A 26495-nucleotide genomic window follows, 5' to 3' on the forward strand; every position below is an offset into this window, starting at 1 on the left:
TGCTGAGTCGAATGGCCTTGGTCCGAGGAAGCTGAGACGCTCCCTTCCTCCTTTATTCCCAATCGAACTCGCGCACTTCCACCGAAACTGGGTGACTGCGCCCTACTAGATGGGGATTTGTATGCAAAATGTCAATAAAAGCGCCATTAATATTCGTTCTTATAAAAGCACGGATGATTCGATGTTCGATTCGATTGGGAATAAAGGAGGAACGCTGCATCGCAGCCTTTTCGGACCAAAACCAGTCGACTCAGCGTCCAAAAGACTACAACATATGGGCCAATCGCGGTCATCCGTGCTTTTATAAGAACGAAATGGCGCTTTTAGTGACATTTTGCATACAAATCCCCATCTAGTAGGGCGCAGTCACCCAGTTTCGGTGGAAGTGCGCGAGTTCGATTGGGATTCAAGTAGGAAGGGAGCGTCGCAGCTTCCTCGGACCAAGACCATTCGACTCAGCACCCAGAAGACTACAACTGGTGAAAATTTGATTTTAGGGTATTATTATTATTACTTATTACTTGCATGTACGCGTTGGAGTCAACCATGCAAGCATGATCCACAACTTCGCTTATGCTGAACATGATAAACAGGACTATGACAGGGAAAAAATGAGCTAGAACGATGATAATAATAATTATGATACTTATATCATATATATTATATACAATGTAGCTCATGGGTATTGAAGATATGTCATTTATGAATATGTCCATAATATGAATATTGCAGCCTGAGTGATAATGATAGTGCTATTTCCTGAGTTTGACTGTTTCAGGATCTGTCGGAATATCACAATGCACAGACCCTCATGCATAGATCTCGCCATGCTGGTCTGTCATGGGCAATGGCTCCCAGGCTCTGCAGAGCGTCTACTATTGAACAATCCAGCATTGGCTTGGCGCAGATCTCCCACCATAAAAACTACAGCCGCGAACCACGTAGTATACTTCCCCTTTAATCATATTCATATTATTAAAATTATTATCTCCACGTAGATTATTTGTACATCATTGTACATGTGCAATGTACATCAATCTGCGGACAGAACTGTTTCGTCCTTTGTGGACTCATCAGCGCAGCACAAAGGAAATGAGGCCGAACCTGATAGCAATGAAAAATATATTTTCCAAAGCCAGATTTAAACCAGGCCCGAAAGTACATGTACATGTACATGTACTTCGAAGTACATGTACATACATGTTTTTCGAATTTTGACAGCATGTTACAAGGCGAGGACGCGTAGTGCTCCTGACTACAACCATAAACCGGTTGGCAGAGTCCCGGTCTTGCGACCATTTGAACCGTATTGGGAAAACCCAGGTTCGGACCCTCGTTACTCTACGGGTTGGTAGGATTTTTATAATTTCCGTTTTTTGTGTTGTAGAAGTCGTCGTGTTGCCGCCGTAGTATTGTTCACGTTGCTGCCGCTGCAGGGATCACGTCTGGAAGGATTTGTGATGTTATTTTCTTGTCTTCCTCTGTAATTAAATTATTTGTAATCTATATTTCTTTTTTCGTTTGTTCTTTTTCTTTTTTCTTGTCTTTTTCCAACTTCTGCCCATGGCGTCCTTCTCTCAGCTCGTCAGCTGTAACAGTCATAGTCATCACCATGACGACTGTTGTGAGAAGGTGCTCGCTGCCGACGAGGTTGGTGATGCCATGGGCAGAAGTTGGAAAAAGACAAGAAAAAAGAAAAAGAACAAACGAAAAAAGAAATATAAATTACAAATAATTTAATTACAGAGGAAGACAAGAAAATAACATCACAAATCCTTCCAGACGTGATCCCTGCAGCGGCAGCAACGTGAACAATACTACGGCGGCAACACGACGACTTCTACAACACAAAAAACGGTAATTATAAAAATCCTACCAACCCGTAGAGTAACGAGGGTCCGAACCTGGGTTTTCCCAATACGGTTCAAATGGTCGCAAGACCGGGACTCTGCCAACCGGGTTATGGTTGTAGTCAGGAGCACTACGCGTCCTCGCCTTGTAACATGCTGTCAAAATTCGAAAAACATGTTAAACTACCAAGCAAGGCTTCTGTATATATGTACATACATGTAATGCAAAAACAGACCTATACAATTTACGTGTACATGTACTTGTAGGTCAAAATTTGAAAAATGTTTCTATGCTGGAAATTGTTTGCTTGTACTTGACGGTCATGTACACAAAGTCTGAAGCGTATTGGACAAGTGTAAGTGAGTAAAAATGGATCGGAAGGATACACACTCCTACTTTATCAGGATGACCCAAAGGCATATCGCCTATCGAGGGGTTCACCGCGTTGAATGGTTGTGATATGACAAAGCAAAGAGGCAACCATTGTGCGTGTGTGTGTGGGGGGGGGGGGGGAGAGGGGGAGTTTCGTCACTTGTGTGAGAATCATTTACACGTTGCTCCTCTTTAGTTGCCAATCCACGTCCAGAACATTATGGGATTGACTTCTGACTCAGGCAGGACTTAATTTTTTGTTCTCGTTTGGTTGCCTGCTGAGTCCCACACACATAATGATCAGTTGACTTCATTGTATTTTGTATGGATTCTCCACAGGCCATTTAGCATTAAATTCATGGACCATCAAGCTCAAGATAACATAAGGGGTCATCGCAAAAGTTTTTGTCGTCCCTGAAACGAACATCATTCGTGGGGGGGGGGGGGGTGCGAGCCAAAATCGCAAGTCGATCGACACTGTACATACATGTAATCATGGTAATTATGTCATGTACATGTACCGGTACATGCATGCGATTTTCGTCGTCCAGCATAGCAAAATCGCAAGTCGATCGACACTGTACATACATGTAATCATGGTACATGTAATTATGTCATGTACATGTACCGGTACATGCATGCGATTTTCGTCGTCCAGCATAGCAAGCTGTGTTCGTTTCAGAGGAGGGAAGGGGTCTGGGTACAAAAAGAACGATCTTCGTTTCAGGGACGACAAAAAAAACGTTTGCGACAACCCCTAGCCCTAATCACCTACAGTTGAGTGCAGCGTACTGGTTATTGTGCTGAACATGTACCAGCACAGCTATCACAGGAATAGTTTTATACCAGAACGACTGGGTTTTCTCCCTAGAGATAGTGGAATACCATGTTTACAGCAGAGATGGCAACAGGACTGGTCCGGGTGCATAACGAACGCAGAGTGAGCATAAACCCTTCATATCCGCATCCAAAGCCACAACCACAACTGATACGCAGATGATCAACGATCGTCTCTGGATTCAAAATAGCCAGAAGTAGTACATTACATAGCATGTTGAAAAATCATCATCCCATGTTGTCTATGTGAACAACTGGGCCTCGTATTTTTGGCAGGTAATCACAGCCCGGATGATTGCTGAGTTGCCTTGGTACGGGTGTCAACGCCAGTCACTAGGCCGAAATAACTGGTCCTCAGCTGCAAGTGCTAGTGACTAGTGGTCCTTGCATGGCCACATGAACACCAGGAAATAATAATATTAATATATTATACAGTCGTCCCTCTCTAATCCGGCACTTTATAATCCAGCACCCTCGATAAACCAGCACAATTTTCAGTAGCCAAAATGTCCTCTTCATGCACATTGCAGCAGTAAATCAGATTTGTTAAAATCCAGCACCCTCCCTAATCCAGCAGATTTTCGTGGCACAAATGGTGCCGGATTATAGAGGGACCACTGTATAATATTTATTATATTCACTTCTGCGACATGAGCTACTCTATCTACCCACTCAACCGGTACTCCAACCAAGCGCTTTCGATCGCTGTTTGAACTTTGAAGTTGTGAATGCAAGCGCTCTCAGCTCAGCGCGTATCTACACAGCCTGGCACAACTTATCGCCCTGTACAGCTTGGCAGAGAGATACAGGAATAACCATGCACCTGATGTTGAGCTAGCTGCGTAGGGAGTATGAGCACACGCTGAGAGACTCAAATCAGCAAGGATCATGCGTCTCCTTTCTTCCTTGAAGCAGCCAGTGCAGGCTAAATTTTATTTTTCAAGGAAACCCTTCGAAAATGGTACCAATCGATTCAGCATGGCATTTTCATTCCTCCTGCAAAGTTTCAGCTGATTTGGAGTCATGACAAGGACGCTATGGCGATTTGAAGATCGAAAAACTTCACTTTTGTTTGTCAAGAAGAAAGACCATGATCGCACACAAATCATACAACCCGTGTGGCACAATGATTTTTGAACGAAGTTGATCCGCGGACCCCGTGCTTCGCGCATGCATGCATGCATACTGCATGCACACACGCAGTACAGAGGCTTTTTTGAACGCGGATATGTAGTTCTTCGTCTTCTTCGAAATGTCTTCCAAATGCGTGGTGCTGGTGTTGTTCTCAGCTTCGTCAAGGCAGAATGCAGCTGCATGTGATGCTCCTGTGTGTTCATGCATGTTCTCTTTTCGCGTCTCGACATTGTAGCGTCCAGACTCTGCTCGACTGGAGAAGATTGAGGAGACTATGCTTTGATCCACATGGAAAATCGATGAAATTTGGTAATTATCGTCGGGCGCTAAAAAGCGCTGGGGAGCATGGGGCTAAAACTTCGTAGCAGTCATCCCTACCATGACAGGCATCGACTGGTATATGTTCCATTCCAACTACTACGGGTAGTCTGCGAAGCTTTCTTCTTCGCCGATTCTCGGACAGATCGTACGTCTTCGCACTGCATCTCTCGTCTCCCTCAACGGATCAAAACACGGTTTTCGCCAGGACGAACACAAACCCCCAGATTTCGCGGCGGCAACAACTTCGAGTAGGGAAAAGCTAGCAGCTAACCAGGAATCACCAAAAAACACGTGTAATACTCAGTGTGATTTGCGACAGCTGTCATTGTGCCGTCGCACCATGCATGTACCATGCACGGGAATGGAACACGGATGAGTCGTTTTATTACGACAGCCTGCACTGGCTAATTTTTTTTTTTTTTTTGAAGGACGTGACTACAAAAACTGACAGCTAGCCGTGGCCAGGCCAGGTAGATCACAGACACAGGCACAGTACAGGTAGATAGAGACTACAATGTAAGTGTCATTATGTGTATGCTAGCTGTCGACTGTGTACTTTTCATTTCCTCCATGATCCAAAAAGCTTCATCACACGTCGACGCATCACATCCCCCGGCCCGCGCCGCGCCCGCGTTCAAAAGTCAAGTGCACCGGTTTCACACAAGTCTCCCGACTTTCCATTTTGTACTGACAGTCTGACTGTAGCCGTAGTACTAGATCTATGCCGTGTATGTAGCCTGTAGGCGTGCGCGTAGTAGATCTACAGACAGTGCGCATCGTGAACGGGTCACGGTCCCGACTCCCGAGCCTGGCCAAGTAACGGCTAGTGCATGTGTAGCCAGAACCGCATCTTGCTACATGTCCTTCTGCTTTTCCTCTGTGCGGTGTGCGTGCGTGCAATTATTTTGGATTTCAAGACAGCAGCTTGCCAGAATATTTTAGTTTTACTCACGGAGAACATACTGTCACAATCATAGTATTACTGCAGTAGATTTCTGTGTATATACTGCAGTAGATCTACGTTCTCTCTGAAATCTCTTGCAGCCATGTCCTACCAACCTTTACAACAGGATGCTCGAGACTCTCACATGAATCCTCCGGTCAACTACGGCAGCGCGGGAGTCACCACGACTGCGACGACACATACGGACACCGTATTGCCGCATACGCGGCTGAGGCCGTCAGGCTGCGCGAGTGGCACCCTAGCTGGCTTTGCCATCGTGTCCATCGTTCTCAGCTTCATCGCGTTCGTCCTGAACGTCATTCCAGTCGGCAAAGGAATAGCGGTGTACCAGCTCGGCTACAAGAGCGAGGTTCTGTGGAAGGAACGTCTCTTCGTTCCGGGCATCTGGTTAGGAGTGCTGGTAAGTGCAATGGTCCGTAGCCAATGTTCCTGAAAAGGGAGGCAGGGGCGTGCTCGGCTCCCCTTTCAGGGGGGTGAACCACAATTTTCAAAAGGTTGTACCGGTGACATCATCAGATAATATTATTTGTACATGTGACGGTCATTATTACTGTTACAAAGATTGCATGTCATCAAGAATGAACACAGTACAGCATCAATTATTATCAATTTTTTCAAAATATTAGGATGAAAACTTTACAAATGTTTAAAAACCGATCCGTCGACGGCACTGTGCCAGGCAGGCCGATGCAAACACACATTGCACGGATATAGCTAAGAACAATTGTCACACCAGTTGACGTATCTGGACCGGATTCGGCGAGGAGAGCGTCGAAAGAACAGCACCTCATCTGTGGATGTGCTCCCGCGAGGTCGGGCTTCCCGGTCGAAATATTTCGGGGGGGGGGGGGTGCACTTGCTCCCTGTGCCCCTCGCCAAGCACGCCCCTGGGAAGGAAACTTTTTAGATCTGATCACTACTGTAGTACAGTCATACATGACACTAGTCACTACTGTCTTGTAACGCTAAAAAGTATTTGCCCATGAAGGGGACTCGCAGGGGGGGGGGGCTTTATCCGTGACCAGCAGGGCCTTTATCACCCCCCCCCCCCCCCAGAGCCAAGTCATGCTAGCCTTCACAAGAAAAGAAGAGTACAGTACACTCATAAATTAACTTAGACGCTTTGCAAAGTGAAACGTTGCGTGCATTTTCGTGTATTGGCTTGCGAAAATGTCTGCGAATGTTCGTGCGGAGTTAGCTTTTCGCTTCGCATGATTTTCGCTCCAAAGAAGCACGCGTGCATGCTTGCTTGTTTCATAATAAGTGGTCCTGATCAGATCACATACAGGGGCGTACCTCTCACATCTTTGGTGTGGTGGCTTTGTTCCAGAGGACATCTGTGGTGCGGTGGCTTTGTTCCAGAGGACATCTGTGGTGTGGTGACTACGTACCAACGGCAACCTCAGCCGCTTTACCCGTTTTTGACTACAGTCAACTTTGTGTATAACGACACTTGCCGGGGCATCAGAAAGGTGTCCTTATTCGCGAAGTGTCGTTATACCCGAAGCCTCATGGTATGTATTCAGTTCGATGGGACTTTGTGATGGACATGGAAACTCTGTCGTTATTCGCGAATTGTCGTTATATCCGCAGTCGTTATTAGCGAAATTGACTGTATATAGTAGAGTGAGTATGGTTTATAAAATGACCGGGTGTGATGCTATACCGGCTATAATGATAGAACTCGTCAAAATCAAATCTCAAATCAGAAAAATACAGCTAAAATATCACTATATATTATACACTATTATCGGCTATACCGATATACCGGTATCGCTTATTGTGATGGGCTTCAGGAAGCAAACCATATCAAATGTACAGGAAAATATCGCATGTAGTGATCAGGAGTGATGATGACAAAACAAATGTTCTTCCAGTACACTTCTTCCAAAACTGATCCAGTGTTGCCTGTGTGCATCTGGCAGCTGACGTGGCTGAGAGAAATTTCTCTGGTGTCCCTGTATGCTGTAACCAGGCACATGTAGCAAAGCAGTTGCTGCGCTAGTGTGCACTGCACTGCATGCTCCACAGTCTACGGAGCATCCATGTACCGTCAGCATGCTTTTTCCAGCATGTACGCATCATTCCGTGCGCAGTCATGTGCCATGTGTCAGTCATACATGCAAATCGGCTATAGCGATGCACCGGATACAGTGATAAATTATCGAAAATCAAAGAGGCACGTTATATGCAGTATTTCCTGTACCTACGACAGCCATTTGCAGGTGTGGTGACAGGACTACGCTGACTGCATATGAGCTACGCGCCTGATAGAAATTATTTTTGGCGAATGGCGGTAATAGAGGGTTATTAATATATGACCTCACGATTGAGCGGGCTGAATGGTGGGCGCGGTGTGATGCAGTTTAATGATTGCATTCTTAAATCGTGCTGGTGGACAGTGGAGACATAGCGAAATGGTTTCGAGCTGTTTTCCTCTTGGTTTCGTGCTGTTTTCCTCTCGGTTTCGTGGTGGTGTGATGAGACTAGTGTTGGATTTTGTGTTTCTGATGAATTCTTGCATGTCTTGCTGTGCTGGATTTATACGCATGCACACACACACGAACACAATAACAGGAGGGGGCAGCAGCAGTGTGCGCCCTGGTGTACGGCTGTCAGGCTGCAAAAGCCGGCCGTACCATCAAGCGGGAATGCTGTTCGCCAGCATTCTGTTCGGTAAGAGACTGACAGGACATTTTGCTGCTTTCACCCGTACATGTGCATACACATACGCTCAAGCAGTACGCCATCAGGGCTCAGCCCCCCGTCGAAGACCACATCAACCGCATGATGCCATTCATCAGTCCCCCACCCCCTGATCACCGTGTTACCCCATGATGCCAAAGCCCCCCCCCCACATCGCATACCCGCATTATACCTTCAGCCCCCCCCCCCCCCCCCCCACACACATACACAAATAGAAACAGGTGTGTGATGGCAGGGTCATATAAATATTTTGTAAACTTTAGACTCGTCCCACTTTCCGCCCTCGCGACGGTCGACTTCCGGATGTTGGCTGTGTGTTGCTTGTGATGGCGTCTATCTGTCTATCTGTCTGTCCCCGCAGGGCTGGTTCCTGGCCGTGGTGTTTGTAGTGATGGCTGGGATTGCTAGTGGTGCGTGCGTATTATCTATCGTCACCGTGGTGGACACCTTCTGGTTCTGTAAGGAGCACATACCGTGATCGACAAGACTTTGTCTAATCGTAACAGGGACAAGCCTGTAGCTTATGTGCATTTCCTACGCTACTGAGTCTGTTGGCGCATGCCCTGCACAGACGTCCAGTATCAAGATCAGGCCAGCGTACAGTCAGTCCACTTTGCGTGTAACGCGCGTGTGCTCCGGCCCCGGAATTATGCTGTTACTAAGTTAGAGCAATGCCGTGTACACGTGCGAGTGTGTGATCACAATATCGGGAAAGATGTGTCGTACATCTCAAAATACAGAGTATGATTTCAGGACTTTACTGGGGGGGGGGGGGGGGGGGGGGGGTCCGAGCACGAAATGAACAATGTTCGCTTCAGGGACGACGAAAGACTGTTGCGACGACCCCTAACAGTCGACATTTTTTGTTGCCATGGGGCTTAGCTTTGCACACGTTTGTTGCGCTCACCTTTCCCTCTTCGACCCCACCATGAACCATGTAACGGAATCTCGGCCATTCCGTTCCCCGGGACGCACGACACAAAGGACAAGACTAGTTTGTTACATTATTTATATTGACAAGACGGAAAAGCAAACTGCTCTGACAGAGACGAACAAGATCAAGAAGACTGACAAAAAGGACTCTCGACTACAAAATCGCGCATGCTCATATCACACATGCACGCGACTAGACGAGACAGTTTGGGGAATGCCATCACACAGGAAAACAACACATCATTTTACAACACCTGCCCCCTTGATGACATTCCACAAAATAATAAACCGACACCACGTTCCACATGCACAACAGCAAAAGGAACCACAGCAAAACAGAAAAACCAAGAGCCGATGCTCTAAAATAAAATCCAGGCCACGACACAGGGCCAAACAAAAACCTAGAGCCAACGCTCTATAACCAGGCCACGACACAGGGCGAAACGAAAACCTAGCGTTGTAACGGAATCTCAGCCATTCCGTTCCCCGGGACGCAGGACACAAAGGACAAGACTAGTTTGTTACATTATTTATATTGACAAGACGGAAAAGCAAACTGCTCAGACAGAGACGAATACGATCAAGAAGACTGACAAAAAGGACTCTCGACTACAAAATCGCGCATGCTCATATCACACATGCACGCGACTAGACGAGACAGGTTGGGGAATGCCATCACACAGGAAAACAACACATCATTTTACAACAACCAACAGCCTTCCAATGTGGAAGGCTGTTGGTTTGCGCACTGCTGTAGATATGATTGTGTTTAGAGAGTTAGCTGTCAGGTTGTTGAATCAACTTGAATGTCTCACTAGTATGTGAGGTTTCCCCTCTTCGGCCCCACCATGAACTTGAACCTTCCAACCTGGAAGGCTGTTGGTTTGCGCACTGCTGTAGATAAGAGTTAACTGTCAGGTTGAATCAACTTGAATGCCTCACTAGTATGTGAGGTTGTGACCCGGTATCACACTTGCTGATTGCCCAGGATTTAGATTCGAGTTACGGTAGCTGACAGTTATTCTAATTTCAGAAATATTTGGTGCTCAATATTTTCGGAATGAGTGCAAAAGTCCAGGTTAGGTGATCAGACATTTTAGGTACAGAGAAGCAGTTCCCTATTGGACTATGTGTGTTAGTGTTTGTTCGGTGTATTGAAATTTTTTTGGTATGAAACAGACGCACCGAAAGTACCGAAAATAAAAGTACACCGAAAATTTGTGAAATTACGGTACTCATTGTGATATTGCTTGGTCTGGCATAACTACTACTGTATTGAACAAGCTAGAAACCCATAACCGCATGCTCCTTAAAATCTTATTTAGCAAAGATCGTCGCTTTCCCTCCGCTAGTCTTTACGAAATTGCCAAGATCAGTCCCCTTTCCACTCGACATAAGTACCACCTCTGTGTTCTCATACATAAAATATTACTAAATAAAATACCCTTGCATATGCAGGCTTATAATTGGTTCTCCGAAACACGGAATACCCGGAACTCACTCAGTCTCCCACGCGCTGCCTCCACCCTATTCACTAGATCCCCGATCTTTGCTGGCTATGTGTTTTGGGCAACATTACCAACGCAGGCCAAGACTAGCACCTCGATGGATAATTTTGTTGCTAAAATCTCTGCTCAATTATAGGTTTCATGTATATCCTGCTGGTTTGTCTCCTCCTTTGCCTTCTTTGCCTCTTATTTGTATTCTTTTATCTGTTTTACTGCTGTGGTTGGCTTTCACCCTTGTCTCAGATTTATTGGCCGTCATCATGATGTGCCATGAGATAATGATATAAATACAAATACAAAATACATTGCTCGTACCCATGTGTCCTCTTATATGTCCACAAAAGGAAGAAAAGTGTGAATTACAACCGAGGTCCCATGCCTTCTGATAGAACCGCTGTATGTCCCGTCAGTCTATGAAAGTAAAAAAGTAAATTATCGTGTCCGTTCCCGAAGGGAACTCTCGGCGGCCGCTAGCACCCGGTAAACCCTAGCGGTAGATGCAGCGCCTAACGGTGGGGGTGAGGGGATAAGTCTCAGAATCACTGACACAAGTGCCGAGAAACCCCATCAGCCGCATCCATGTACCCCGTGTGCCTGTCCGTCAGTCTATGGCGGCCCTAAAAGGAACCCCGGTCGCATCAACATTCCTGGCGGCTGGTAGAACTTGCCACACATCAAGTTTTCGCGACGTGTGGGTCCACTAATATGTTCTTTCGCTGTATGTTGCACTCGATTATAAGTCTCCCATTTTTCAAGTTTCAGCCATTCGCCAATGTATTTTTTTACATAAGGATGTCACACTTGATTGTAAGGTACTTCTCCTTCTCTTTTTTTGCCTTAAAGTTTGGTGCAAAAGGTGGGAGTTCTATTCCGGAAAATACGGTACTTGAGGAAAGTGCGAAGCGAAGACCCCAGTCAAAATTCACTGGTTTATGATATTGTCTTGTGTGCTGTTTCTGCAGATGCCGACGATACCTGTTTGTCCTTTGACAACACCTGCACTTGTCCACGATCACAAATTCGATTTGAGAATACGGACTGTGACTTTGCCAGGCGTGAGTGTAGACTGCTTGCGAGGAATGGCTGCCTTTGTGTTTGCTTGTCCATTCGTGCGTGTATGTGTATGTGTGTGTGTGTCTTTGTGCGTGTGTGTGTGTGCGGGTGTGCGTGCGTGCTTGTACGTGTGTGTCTGTGTCCGTGCTATCAACCTTCCGTATCATTTCATGCGCGTGAACAGCCACGCTCTCGCGGCCTTGTCACGTTGCACGCAGTGTGAAACCCCTCTAGTACCTTTCACCACTGCTGCCATTCACACCTCTCAAAGTCATGCCGTGATGCAATCTTTCACAACTGCTGTCACGTGCACTGTTGTTTTGTGGGTGTATAAACCAGTAGGTTGAGGAAGGTTACGCTTTCTCTCTCTCTCCTCAGAGAGACTCGTATTTATCGGAAGACAGACAATGCTGGCAGGATTCAGGCGCTCTTCAGCGCGATTTACTCTAGCGACGTTGAACGTGAGGGGCATTTCGTCCACGGCAAGACAAGAGTCGCTCAAACGCGGTTTGAAATCTTATAAAATAAATATTTGTTGCATTCAAGAAACGAAATTGTCTCGTGGCCTGGATATCGTGAGGGATGGATATCGTCTGATTTGCTTTCCGCCAGAATGTCGCCACTACGGTCTGGGATTCGTGGTGTCATCAGGACTTTCCAGCAATATCCAGCGATATTGGCAGGTTTCCGACCGAGTCGCGGTCCTGACACTCAAATTATTTGAGAACGATAGCGGTGGAGGTAACGCCAAGGACACGGACAGCGCGAAGGTCGGAGGAAAAGGTGAACTATCAATAATTAACGTGTATGCACCGGCGAGCTCGCGATGCTTGCAGTCGGTCGATGAATTGGATAAATTCTACGACGCACTCTCGCAAGCATATGATACAGTCAAGTCGAGCACTTTGCTGTACATCACGGGTGACTTCAATGCAAAGGCTGGCACCCGCAAAGCAAGAGAAACTACGATCGGCAGTTACGGCAGGGGAAAGCGGAATATAGCTGGCCAGCTGCTCCTGGATTTTTGTGAATGTAACAACCTATTCTTGTCCAACACATCATTTCAGCATCCAGCACGCCACATTACTACCTGGACCGGGTGGCAGAAGGATAGCCAAACACAGAAGGTTGTGCTGGTCTACAACCAGATAGATTATGTACTGTGTCGCTCGTCTCAAAAAAGGCTCTTGAGGAATAGCAGAAGTTATGCTGGAATTGAACTTACCACTGATCACCGACTAGTTGTTGCTGAGTTGGACCTCTCCAGACTATATGGAGTGCTCCATGGCAGACAACGAACAGTGACAGGACCAACCTCAGCACCCTCCGTCTCGGCGGACAAGATCAACGTCAAGAAACTTGCAGAGAGCAAGGAGGTTCAATGTCAGTACCAGGAGGCAGTCACGGAGTCTTTGCGGTCACTAGATAAGGAAACATCCTGTCAAAAAAACTTATGAAAAAATTATCAACACTATCAGTACGGTTGCGAGCAGCGTTGTGGGGCACGAGAAAAAGCCGCAAAGAAGACAATCGACGGATCCCGAGATAGTAAGGCTGTCGAAGAAGCAGAAGGAGCTTAGACTGAGCTGGGCAAGCACAACTAACATTAGTAAACGGGCGGACTTGAAAATTCAACGCAACATCATTCAACATGACATCAGGCGGCGATGCAAAGAGAGCAACGAGAGGAGATTGAACTCGATGGCAGAGGAAGTGGAGAGATTGAAAGATGGTGCCAGAATGTTTAAAGCTGTGACAGTTATGACAAGAAAGCAAGCACAGAAAGTGGTGGTCGAGGACTCCCAGGGAAGAATAGTTGGAAATGCCGAAGTATCCCTGAATATCATTAGAACGCACTTCAGCACGCAATTCAATCGCAACAGTGAGAAGCCTATCGACCCGTTTGAGGGAAAGCCGAGGCCTCTGCAGCGTCCAATAACAGCAGCAGAACTAGAAACGTGCATCGGGCGCCTCAACAATGGCAGAGCACCAGGCCCGGATGGGGTGAATGCAGAGTTGGTGACGTATGGTGGCGCCGAACTAGCAGCCAGGATCGCTCTCTGCCTCAACCGCATGTTCGAACTCCATAGCCCTATAGATCTAGGAGCAGGCACCCTAATCCCACTGCAGAAGCCCAACAAGAAGAGGGGACAGACCAGTAATTTGCGCCCAATCACTCTGCTGGATTCCGTCAGGAAGGCTGTATCGTTATTGACCCTCAGACGTATCCAACCGGCAGTGAATGAGTACCTTAGCCCTACACACAGTGGATTCAGACCCGGAAGGTCGACGGCGGATGCCGTCTGGGCACACCGGTGGATGGCTGCAATTGCCCAGAAGTACCAGAGCGTAATAGAGATTCACGGAATAGATATGTCGAAGGCTTTCGACACCGTTTCAAGGGAGAAGCTGCTGAGTACCATGAGAGCAATCGTCACGGAGGATGACATCCGACTGGTACGGATATTGCTGTCAAACACAACCATATCTGTCCGTCTTGGAAAGGAAGTTTCACCTGATTTCAAGTCCACCATCGGAACCCCCAAGGTGACTCTCTCTCTCCTGTAGTATTTGTGATCTACCTGGAATCAGCCTTGAGGGAGATCAGAGCATCGATTCCGCCCAGGCCAATGCGCGACATGGCTCTACCACCAGAAGTGATTTATGCCGATGACACTGATTTCATCAGCCAATCCAGACCCTGGCTGGAGAGCATCGAACCGTATATCATCACTATCCTTGGAGACTGGCACCTAAAGGTCAACGAAGATAAAACAGAAAACATAGCCAGCAATCGCATGTCATCTCGTACATTGAAAATCAACATAATTTTGCGAATCGACCTTTTTTTAAGGATCACTTTTCAACGAGGACGAAGCAAAGTCGGCCGAACGAAGCCTAGAGGAAGAAAATCACCCTCTCCACTTCACCATCACGATACTGACATAGATACGAGATGAAACAACTAAAAAATTCACAAGAAAACTGTACGACCATCATCGCGCTGACTTTGGTCTGACTTTTGTAAATATAGAGATAACACTGTGGTAAATCGACTGCTTGTATTGTTACAATAGTTCTGACGATATTAGTTATTTGATTGTATTCTTACTTTGTAGCTGCGTCCAGGCTCATTGGAATTCTCATCACGGACTCCATTCTAGTTTCGAAGAGATATTCTTGTGCAATTGTTCTCAAACAAATTCCTCGTCTTGTGCATTTGTTCTCAAACAAATTCTTCGTAGTATTTGCAGTACGTAGTCTCGCGCTCTTTGATTTGTTTGACTCGCGCGTGACTTTCCTTTCTTTTCTTTTTGTCATGTATGGCGTATCGGTATGACGTGAGTGTGTACGCACTCTGTTTATGACCACGTGACTGCATGCTCACGTGGAACTACAGTCAGTAGGCTAGTGCATTTTAGCGACTGCAGCGATCCGATCTTCTTGCTGCAGCGCTGTTTCTTCTTCTTCACTTGTGTCTTTTCTTTGGTCGCTGCACTAGTTTGTGATTACCATGATTACGCGTCAATGGACGACATGGTCGCCATTTTGTGCATGTCCTTTTTCTTGATGGATCTTGGATCTCGTGGAAAAAGAACAGTTATCTTTTCTCCCAACTTTACCACTATTTCAATATTTCAACTCTCTTGATTCCTGGTTGATAGTTGTGGCTCAGTGCATGTGCGAGTGTGCTGGAGTGCTAGCTGGAAGAGATAGAGAGCATAGTGGTGGAGTAACACTTTGGTCTGAGAATTTCTATCACGATCAAAAATGTACGAGGAGCACTCAAAAATCAGCCACAGACGTACCTTTATCGCTCTCTACTCCTTTTTCAAGGCACAAAAGTCGATTCTCCACTTTCAAACCAGGAACCAGACATACCAGTGGTCCTTTTCAGCTGCTCCACGAGCGCAGGAAATGTTCACCAAGGGGCGCAGAGCAGCATCCATTCCAGAAAAATAGCTAAAATACGAGTGAGACTGCATGCCTGAGTACATGAGTACATGCAGAAAATAGTCAATTTCAGCGTTTCTGCTCCAAACAGCAACTAGCTTCGACTAGAAACAAAGATTACACCAAAGGATCAAACAACAACCATTTTCTGCAGTTTTTTTGCAGATGGCTTCCTTGTGCTTGGCCCAGCACGCCAAAAATCACACCTCGGAGGAGTACAAAAATTACAACTCTCAGATGTCCTTGATTGCTGGCCATGAACAACATTGCGCCGGGAAGGAGACCGCCTGGCTGAAGTATGGCGGAAAACAAAAAAAAACTCGGATCACTCCTCGGCGACGAGGAAGATGTTGCACGAAGGAAACAATTAGCAACGGCAGCCTTCAGAGCGCTATTCATGGTATGGTGTCGTCGATCGATCATCAGCGAAAGTCTACGGCTAAGGCTTTACAACGCGTTTATCATCCCTGTGCTAACGTACAATGGAGGCACCTGGGGACTGACGGCTTCAGCATGGGAGCGTCTGGACACATTCCATCGAAGACAACTTCGGAGTCTCCTGGGTATCCGCTGGCCGCAGGTGATTCCAAACAAAGCTCTGTACGGCAGATGCCACGCAGAGCCCATCAGTGCCCTCATGCGGCAATCCAGATGGGGCCTGTTTGGGCATATTCTTAGACTCCCTCAAGACACGCCTGCCACCCTCGCTATGCGGAGTTACTTCACCTGTGGGGACAAGGTATGGCGAGGGCGGCCACGGACAACCATCGTGTCCACACTATCCGCGGACCTAGAATCAGCAGGACTGAGGAGTCTGAGGAACTTGGCAGACCTGGAGCACCTGCGGGCCATCGCCGCTGACAGGACTGCGTGGCGCGAGCTGTGCCAGGGTGTACGCAGTAACTAACGGATGGGACAGAGGCATTGTACAGATCCCGTGCATTTAGCACTTACCATCGACCATGAGCTACAAACCTATCGTCGTTGTCTGTTATTCTTGTTTTATTTTTTGATCTTTCGAATAGATGCATGAGTTATGTGCCTATCGCCTGCTGTTTTACATTTATTTTTATTTTTTTTGTTTTCCTCCCTGCCCACTCTGCCTGTCTTCTGGCACATGCGAATACGTGGACTTACTGTTGACGTAAACGCGGACGTGCGTATAATAATAATAGTAATAAACCAGTATCTCGAGTAACAGTACCCATTACTGTTTTCTGATGATCGCTTAGTGCGTGAAACTCTGAGTTAAAAAACTTTTTTCATCCTCTTACTATTGTTTGAACTTGCTTTGCCTTTCGGTATTGAGCACTGTATTGGACAGCTTGCAACCTCTGTGTTTTGACTATATCCAGCTAGATAAACCGCTGGGTAAGAATTTGTTGTTGCTTATATCGGATCCACTCTGAGTGAGCTAGAGACCAAATTGGTTACGAAATTTGGCAACATTAGGGTATGAGGAACCCGGCTAAAGCAAGGTGTGACCGGCAACTTTATTTTCTGTCACTCTGTGTCCCTATACCCCCCCCCCCCTCCCAATCTCTTTCACATTCTCTCTGTCCCTCTCTCCGTCCCTCCTTTTCTTCCCTCCCTCTCCTTCTCCCCCTCCCCTTTTACCATCTCCATCTATCTCTCTATCCATCTCTCTCTCTCTCTCTCTCTCTCTCTCTCTCTCTCTCTCTCTCTCTCTCTCTCTCTCCCTCTCTCTCCCTCTGCCTCACCCCAAACCCCTCTCTCTCCCTACTTCCCTACCTCTCTCTCTCCTCTCCCCCCCCCTTCTCTCTCACTCTCCCTGCCTCCCCCTCTCTCTCTCTCTCTCTCTCTCTCTCTCTCTCTCTCTCTCTCTCTCTCTCTCTCTCTCTCTCTCTCTCTCTCTCTCTCTCTCTCTCTCTCTCTCTCTCTCTCTCTCTCTCTCTCTCTCTCTCTCTCTCTCTCTCTCTCTCTCTCTCTCTCTCTCTCTGTTTCTCTCTCTCTCTCTCTCTCTCTCTCTCTCTCTCTCTCTCTCTCTCTCTCTCTCTCTCTCTCTCTCTCTCTCTCTGTTGTGTATCGGTAGAAAGACTTTTCATGGCTCATTTTTGTTGTGGTCCTTTCGTTTATTTTGGTTTGTTTTGCATTCTGCTTTGACTCGTATTTGACTGGTTTTGGTTGCATGTATAGTTTGTACATATCCAAGTAACGGTTACGTCATTGTCATGCGTTATGTTTTGTTTGGGCGCATGCTCGTATGCTGCCATAAATGTTAGTCTTTTTCTTCAGTTTTCAGTTTACCTCGTCGTGTCCGGTCTTCTTGTCTGTCCGTCTCCGTCTTGTCAAGAAATTATGTAGAACTCCCAGTTCAGTTTCGTTGTTGTGTGTGGCGGGTCGGATGGGCAGGGAGGCTGGGCCCCTGACGCCTGGACAACATGTGCGAGTGCACGAAATTTGGCGACCACGCCAGGATTGTCAGGGAGACGAGGAACCGGCAGGAACTCCGGTGCGAAGGAAAACGCATCGAGAACAAATCACCAAAACGACGTCGTCTGAGCTGAAGGCGCTGAGCGAGGAAACGTCTGCGAGGAGTGGCTGGCTCGTCGGAGCTGAATGCGCTGAGGGCAGATGAAATGGATGAACATCTGCGAGGAGTGGCTGGTCCGCCGGAGTTGAATGCGCTGAGGGCAGGGACGTCCCGCGAGGTGGCTGGTGAAGACGACGAGGTTGGTACGGCGGAAGTCGTTGGAGCTGAATGCGCTGAGGGCAGACGAAGACGGATAAACGTCTGCGAGGAGTGGCTGGTTCCTACGACCAGGACGGTGCGAAGGAAAACGCATCGTGAACAAATAACCCCATGGGAGTGTGACGCGGAGTTAGAAGGTGCTCTTGCTGTGATTTGTTGATTAGTTTGATTCGATTTGTTTGAGTGGTTTGGTTTGCTCGATTTGTTTGAGTGGTTTGTTTTGCTCGAGTTTGTTAGTTCGGTTTGCTCGAGTTGTTTGAATAGTTTTTTTTGCTCGATTTGTTTGAGTTTGATTTGTTTGTCCCTGGTCGGACGTTGACTTTCGTTGGAGTTTGTTGGCGTGTCGATTGTTTATTTGTTGCCTCTTGTAGTTAGTTTGATTAGTACGCTTGCGGCGTATCCGCATATGGCACAGTGTTCGCGGTCCTCGTAGAGCCCTGAAAAGGTCTTTGGTGGGGAATATGTTGTGTATCGGTAGAAAGACTTTTCATGGCTCATTTTTGTTGCGGTCCTTTCGTTTATTTTGGTTTGTTTTGCGTTCTGCTTTGACTCGTATTTGACTGGTTTTGGTTGCATGTATAGTTTGTACATATCCAAGTAACGGTTACGTCATTGTCATGCGTTATGTTTTGTTTGGGCGCATGCTCGTATGCTGCCATAAATGTTAGTCTTTTTCTTCAGTTTTCAGTTTACCTCGTCGTGTCCGGTCTTCTTGTCTGTCCGTCTCCGTCTTGTCAAGAAATTATGTAGAACTCCCAGTTCAGTTTCGTTGTTGTGTGTGGCGGGTCGGATGGGCAGGGAGGCTGGGCCCCTGACGCCTGGACAACATGTGCGAGTGCACGAAACTCTCTCTCTCTCTCTCTATCTCTCTCTCTCTCTCTCTCTCTCTCTCTCTCTCTCTCTCTCTCTCTCTCTCTCTCTCTCTCTCTCTCTCTCTCTCTCTCTCTCTCTCTCTCTCTCTCTCTCTCTCTCTCTCTCTCTCTCTCTGTCCCTCTCCCCCCCCCCCCCCTCTTCTCTCTCACTCTCCCTGCCTCCCCCCCTCTCTCTCTGGCCCTCTCCCCCCCCCCCCTCTCTCTGTCTCTCCCTCACCCTGCCTCCCTTCCCTTGTCTCGGTTTTGCTCTGCTACAGAGACCCTACCCAACATTTACCTGGCTGTGGCAGCCATATGCAGTGTGCTCGTGATCATTAACATTGTGATATCATCCCTGTTCTGCGGTGCTCTCTGCTGCTGTTCAACCTCTATCTTTGTCGCGCCAGAAGACCATTCGCAGGCATCTGTGGTAAGCGTTAAATTCTCTCTAAGCTCATCATGCACATGCAACCGCAGGCACTGACACTACACAACAGCTACACAATCATACTCAATACTGGAAATGCAGACTTGAACGAAAGACGCGATGAAGGCCGTCCAGAATCTAGAACTGACAAAAACCAAGACACTACCACACTAGCCTCCGAGCATGCCCGGAGCGTCACACAAGCACGCGAACAGTGACACGCACAACGACGTGCGCTACAAAGTACAATCATGTACAAACAGGAGCAAGGCGCAATCGAGAGTACACTAGGGAACAAAGACGTCGGTTCCACGGACTTACGCCGAGACCCTTCGCGAAACAAGTTGAAAATCCCAAATCGAATACTAGTATGGACAAGGAACGAAACATGACGCAGTGCAGACAAAGCATGCTCACCTGAGTAGGAGCTCCGAGAACAGGGTTGAGCAGAAGCAGGAAAGCGGAGCCACGGCGAGGACGCGTTGCGGAGACAAGATGTGAAGCACTGGCGGAAACGAAAACGATCTCAGGGTCGTGGACAACAATACCACTAGTTGGGCGCCAACTGTCGTCGGGGGTATTTATCCGCCCGGACGATATGCCCTTCTGATTACTCTCACACGTACTACGTCCCATGTACACCAGACAAAGAGGACAGATCATGTTATCCTGCTCCAAGGAGAGTCTCCGGAATAAGGTTTAGGGTATTTACGTCGGGCTCTAGACGACGGCTACTTTGGCCAACCGGACAACAAAGAAGTTGAGACCAAAGAGAATAACATTTTCTTGCGCATGCTTGTATGTATAAATGACGTAATAGCCAGTGAGTCAGGTCGCTACAAAGGCATCGGAAGAGGAAACAAGGATGCGTACAATACACGCATGCGCACTGTGTAACAACCTGCGCAGTCCGCACACCGACTGCACGGACACATGCACAGGGGCGTACATAGGGTGGTTCCCGGGATGCCCGGGAACCAGTAAAAAAACTTCGATATGGGTACGAAGAAGTTTTTGATGCAGGCCCAGCGCTCGCAGTGCATGCAGTGCATGCCTGGATCCATGGAGTCCGCCTGACGGTCCGAGGACGGTGACTGTAGCCCAGGTGTGAAAGTGGTAACAGCGTACTGAACTGGGTTCAACAAAGTCTCTATAAATTGTAGGTACATCGCCGGATTCCTCGATCTCAGAGTCAAATTTTCCTTTGCAGTTTGTTTTGACAAAGTTGGTCGTGTTTTGGACGATGCTTTCGCTTTGTGGAAAAGAAAAATGAAGCGTTGACATCCAGAGGGCCAGAGCTCTATTCAGAGCTATTTTGAGCAGCAGGCAAAGCATGTAGCCAGTGCTAGTGGCGAAGGTCAAGCGATAGATGAGAAAAAGAATGCAGACGCACCTGACTTGCAAGCGAAGTCTGCATGCAACGAGCAGCGCTGCGGAAGAAATTGTCGGCGAAGCTGTAGAGCGACCGTTGTTGGAAGCTGCTGGATCATCCAAAACTTACTTCAGTGACATGGGAGTGTGTTGGAAGGGATATTCTGAACGTCGACGTCCACAGTGTAATCCAGTCCCCCGAAATTTGCCGGACGCGGAAAAGATTTCCGTCATCGATAATCATTGTGCGCCACCGAAGGCGAAGGATTTCATTTCCTGTGCGTGTCCAGACGGATGGCAAACAGCGCCACTTTCAACTATCCTTGTTATTAGAGGAGTTGCCCTGGGTAGTCTTTTGACCGGCGTGCAATGGTGGCTTCTGCTTGCCCTGTGTGATGTTTGCTCCAGATGATTCGAAACTTAGGCAGCTTTCAAAACTGCATGCAATCGTCATGCTGAACAAAACATCTATAAAACGTAAAATCAGAAGTGCGTAGCAATGACATCGTCCAGCAGCTTGTGGATGTTAATTTCACCCAGTCTGAGGAGAATATGCAGAAACTCCATGGGATACGAAAAACAGCACTTCAATTGTGTGGAATGTTGGCACATCAGTTGGCATGGGAACCACTCCTGGAGGCGAGCGGCGTACGCCCCTGAATTGCATGGACCCAAAAGAGAACCGACCTCGTAGATGTCACGGACAACAGAAGTATGTCAAGCATGAACTATGCTCAGTACAAGTTCACAGTGGTGGGACACTTTGGTGTGGGGTTACTCTGAGTTCCTTTCCGAAACGGCCGATCATCACTCCTGTTTGATGATCGCCCGTTTCGGCCTGGAACTCTGCAACACAGCAAAGCTTCCTGCCGTTGTCAATTCGGTGTTGTACATGCTGCTGCGTTTGTGTCACTCCGTTGTACATGCTGCTGTTTGTTGCAAAGCGCAGCCTCCCCTCCCTCCTCTGCATAGCAACCTCGCCCAGAATCCCACGTGACGTTCACGTTCCTATCTCAGTACGCTTATCTTGCTGCTTTACTATAATGCGTGTGTGTGTGTGTGTGTGTGTGTGTGTGTGTGTGTGTATGTGTGTGTGTCAATAGACCGTTGTGAATACTGCACCAACAGCCGGCATGCTAGGACCCAGAGCTGGACCTGTAACTGCGTACGCATACGACCCAACAGGCTCCAATCCGCCGCGATACTCCACGGAAAAGGTAACAAATGCTTTGAACACGTGCTTGAGCATGCTTACCTGTAGTCATGTGTGTTGGTGTGCGTGCGCATGTGTGCGTGCGCATGTGTGCGTGCGTATGTGTGCGTGCGCGTGTGTGCGTGCATGCGAGAGTGTGTGTGCATGCGTGCACGCGAGTGTGTGTGCATGCGAGTGTGCGTGCGCATGTGTGTGTGCGTGCGCATGTGTGTGTGTCGTGGTGGGTGTGGGGTGATTCGTGGTGGTCAATTTCCCAACCTTCACGTGTAGACTTTGGAATAGCATGATGGCATCAGATGTTCCTGTGTCTATCGTGACGAGTACTTCACTGACAACCGGCAGACATTGTCGTTTTCTTCATAGTCAGCAGCTTATCAGTAGAGTGCAGAGAAATTGCAAAAGGCGGTTTTCAGGGCCACAGGACTTGCACCGCCATGCCGAATTTTGTTGACTTTGCGATTTCTCTCTCTTCTCTTCTTTCTTCTTGTCCTTGTCTCCCAATAGGGTAGCTGTACATAGTAGTAGTATGTGTGTGTCTGTGTGTTTGTTTGTGTGTGTCTGTGTGTTTGTTTGTGTGTGTCTGTGTGTATGTCTGTGTGCATGTGTGTGTGTGTGCATGTGTGTGTGTGTCCCATATGGTGCAGTGGTATGTGCAGCGATTTCCAATCGAGGGGTTGCGGGTTCGATTCCCGACGATTATGGTCACACACGTCTTTCTTCTCTTTCTCAGACTTCTCCTGACTTTTCTTTCATTCTCCTGGAAGGTTACCAACAGCCAGTGCATGTCGGAGTATGTGTTGTGATGTGTGTGCGGAAAAAAATGAAAAAAGACCAAAAAGTAGGGATTCACTGGCCAGAAAAGCCACTTCATAGCTGTGTGGTGTAGACCAGGCTGAATAGTGGCGGTCAATTCTTCAGCCTTGCAAGTTGTTGAATGGTGCAATCCGAGCACAAGCTGCTATGGCTTCTGCTGTAGCATCGCTATCATCGCCTTCGGCGATGGGCGTCCAATGGTCCAATGATGTGTGTGTGTGTGTGTGTGTGTGTGTGTGTGTGTGTGGTGTGTGTGTGTGTGTGTGTGTGTGTGTGTGTCTGTGTGTGTGTGTGCGTGTATGTGCTTGATTCTTGACTCCAACACAATGCAGGATCCTATCCTGGCCAATCCCGTCTGATGACAAGAAAACGTACTCGTGGACGTGCAGTCTACCACATCCTGGTGTCTTTCTACCTTGCCACAAGGACAATCAGCTGTTCTATACTTCACCACATATCAGTGCCTATCTATACTTCACCACATATCCGAGTGCCTATCTACCTTAGAACAAAGTCAATACAGTATTCTGTCCTCCACACTCTGCAGTGTCTACGGTACCATTCCGCTACTCTTTAGCATCTGAATGCTTTTGTGTCTGTTTCTGTTGCTTTTCACATTTGTGTCCCATGTGAGGGTTAGCCTGCTCCCAACGCTGACTTCTTAGCTAAGTGTGCTGCCTACTGCTGTTGCTGTTGCTCCTGCTGCTGCAGTTGCTGCTGTTGCTGCTGCAGTTGCTGCTGCTGTTAGGAGGTCACACACGGTGAATATGGAGAGGTAAGAATAAGGGACCTCGTGTATATCGAGATATACACTCGGTTCCTTGTTACAATATATACATACATGCATACACATGCACATATACATGATTATCCACCCCCCCCCCCCCCCCTCAATAGTGCCCTCATCCTCTTCAACTCACTCGCTATCGACATCACAACCCAACCTCGTAGAAATTCTTTCCGAAACAGTGCATCCAGTCTTCTTTTGAGCAGTACCTGTTCCTGCTCCGCGCATCTCCCTGGTTTCTGATATCTCGAACGTGTACTTAACTATCTCGATTACCCCTGCTAACGTTATTGCCCCCGCTTGTTTTTCATGATCCATTGCTTCTTGCCTCCCGGTTAATTTCCATCTAGCTGTTTCTGGCTAGTACCAGTTCTATCGCACTTATTAATCATCCTTATTGGAGTTACGCCATCGTGGAATAAAAGAATAATAATTATACTGAGCTTCCATACAAACGCCCATCTCTCCCCACACAACACTCCAGACTTGTATTTTCCATATAAACAGGTACTTCGATGACGAGAATATACTATATAAACTGGTATATAAACTGGTGTATAAACTGGTGTTTAAACTGGTATATAAACTCCTTTTTTTTAGGATCACACTAGTGACCCGCAGTCCGCCTTGATGGTTTTTCAACATGCACGACGGTCCCAACTTCAGGATCTCTTTCCTGTCAACGATGAAGCATACAACGTCCGCTCCATGTACGTCACGTAATGTCAGTCCACCAAGGCAGAAGAGAACAGATACAATCGGCTAGACCATTGCTGTAACGCTGCGTTTCATGCACACAGCAAGGCCAAAGCAATCCACAGACACTGATTGTACTGGAATCAAGTGCATTAGAGCCACGTGCGCCTGCATATTAATGTCCGGCAAGAGTAGATGTACGTTGTATCCGAATACATACATGTACATGTACATGTACATGACTGTATGACCGTATTAGGTGAGTTCAGTGCTACAGCCACATGTATATGTACATGTACATAGTCATTGTATAGGATCTTTCAAGTGGCAAGTTGCTCTGGCGCAAGCCGAGTACAGTCTACATGCATAGAACACAGGTTCAGACAGCTAGGGGCAGTTGCAGTGAATGACATTGTTTGGAAAGGAAAATAGAGAAGACGTCTCCAAGCAAATTCGTCATTCAACGGCGCAGGAGACAGAGGGTGGTAAAGGCTATTTTTGTTTTGCACCGAATGCCAAACACAAACATTGGGCATTGGCATCATTCTGTTCTTTTGTAAGGGCGACAATGACACCGCGTAGTACCATGATGATGGCTTGATGGATGATCATGGAGCGTTACCGGCATGGCGATACTGAGACCTATTCGTCAGCGGAGTGCCTGTAGCCCGACCAGCACTGCTACTATCTGTGACTGTGGCGACCACCATTCAATGTATTGTCCTCCACAAACCGTACCCCAACTCCCTGTCTCTGTCTGTCTGTCTGTCTGTCTGTCTGTCTCTCTCTCTGTCTCTCTCTGTCTCTGTCTCTCTCTCTCTCTCTCTCTCTCTCTCTCTCTCTCTCTCTCTCTCTCTCTCTCTCTCTCTCTCTCTCTCTCTCTCTCTCTCTCTCTCTCTCTCTCTCTCTCTCTCTCTCTCTCTCTCTCTCTCTCTCTCTCTCTCTCTCTCTCTCTCTCTCTCTCTCTCTCTCTCTCCTCTCTCTCTCTCTCTCTCTCTCTCTCTTCTCTCTCTCTCTCTCTCTCTCTCTCTCTCTCTCTCTCTCTCTTACTCTCTCTCTATCTATCTATCTATCTATCTATCTGTCTATCTCTCTCTCTCCTTTTTTTCTTTGTCAGCGTTCCTGGTCGTTATGTGCATTTTAAAGTAAATAATAAAATAGGATACCCTGGTAACAAAATCGTGGTGGGTTCGAACACGTGACACATTTCTGCGAGACCACTCACCTACGTACACAAGGTACCTTCTTCGCATCATCATGACTGTAAACTTTGGTTGAAAAACATGGACGATGCGGGAACCAGCATTGCATGACGTCATGACCCTTAGCAGAAGTACATGTACATAATTATTATTTTCACCCGATTCAGCAACTGTTGACCCGACATGTGTTTAAGAGTACGTGGAGTACCTGGGTCGTGGCAGTATGATCGTAAGTCGACTTTTAATCAAGTACTGAAGTAGAAATGATTCATCACCACTCATTCCTACCCTAACTAGGAAAACGCTGATAGGAAAAGTCAATGATGATTGAATGGATTCTCTCTCTCTCTCTCTCTCTCTCTCTCTCTCTCTCTCTCTCTCTCTCTCTCTCTCTCTCTCTCTCTCTCTATCTCTCTCTCTCTCTCTCTCTCTCTCTCTCTCTCTCTCTCTCTCTCTCTCTCTCTCTCTCTCTCTCTCTCTCTCTCTCTCTCTTCTCTCTCTCTCTCTCTCTCTCTCTCTCTCTCTCTCTCTCTCTCTCTCTCTCTCTCTCTCTCTCTTTCTTCTCTTTCTTCTCTTCTTCTTCCCCCCCCATCTCCCGATAATTATTAGCCCCCGTTTTCTTTCGACGCGTTTGCTGTGCAGTGAAGCCGAGACCCTAGGTCGGTGGAGCACATCAGACCCCGTCACCACGTCCACGATTCATGCCTGCGATGCTGCACCGCTGCTTTGCATGTCATGATTGGAAGCTGTGGCCTTAGTAAAAAAAAAAAAAAAAAAAATCTGGTACAG

The 26495-nt window shown here is 47.3% G+C and overlaps 1 protein-coding gene across 1 annotated transcript; it reads left to right on the forward strand.

Moving 5' to 3' along the window:
- The first annotated feature begins 5362 nt into the window (after window positions 1–5362).
- Window positions 5363–23636, forward strand: LOC135812220 (uncharacterized). Its single transcript, XM_065325561.1, has 7 exons — window positions 5363–5879; window positions 8057–8155; window positions 8547–8643; window positions 11589–11681; window positions 19476–19627; window positions 22099–22212; window positions 23354–23636. Exons 1-7 carry the CDS (start codon window positions 5562–5564, stop codon window positions 23378–23380), a joined length of 900 nt encoding a protein of 299 aa, XP_065181633.1. The 5' UTR covers window positions 5363–5561; the 3' UTR covers window positions 23381–23636.
- Window positions 23637–26495: the final 2859 nt, after the last annotated feature.

The sequence above is a fragment of the Sycon ciliatum genome, chromosome 3 (assembly GCF_964019385.1).
Source record: "Sycon ciliatum chromosome 3, ocSycCili1.1, whole genome shotgun sequence".
Classification (NCBI taxonomy): Eukaryota; Metazoa; Porifera; class Calcarea; order Leucosolenida; family Sycettidae; genus Sycon; species Sycon ciliatum.

Bases quoted from the DNA above. Each gene is read 5' to 3' on its own strand.
- LOC135812220 (XM_065325561.1), top strand. From the start codon at position 5,562: ATGTCCTACCAACCTTTACAACAGGATGCTCGAGACTCTCACATGAAT. The intron at 8,156-8,546 runs GTAAGAGACTGA...CTGTCCCCGCAG, and splicing joins GTTCGCCAGCATTCTGTTCG to GGCTGGTTCCTGGCCGTGGT. The intron at 22,213-23,353 runs GTAACAAATGCT...AACACAATGCAG, and splicing joins CGCGATACTCCACGGAAAAG to GATCCTATCCTGGCCAATCC.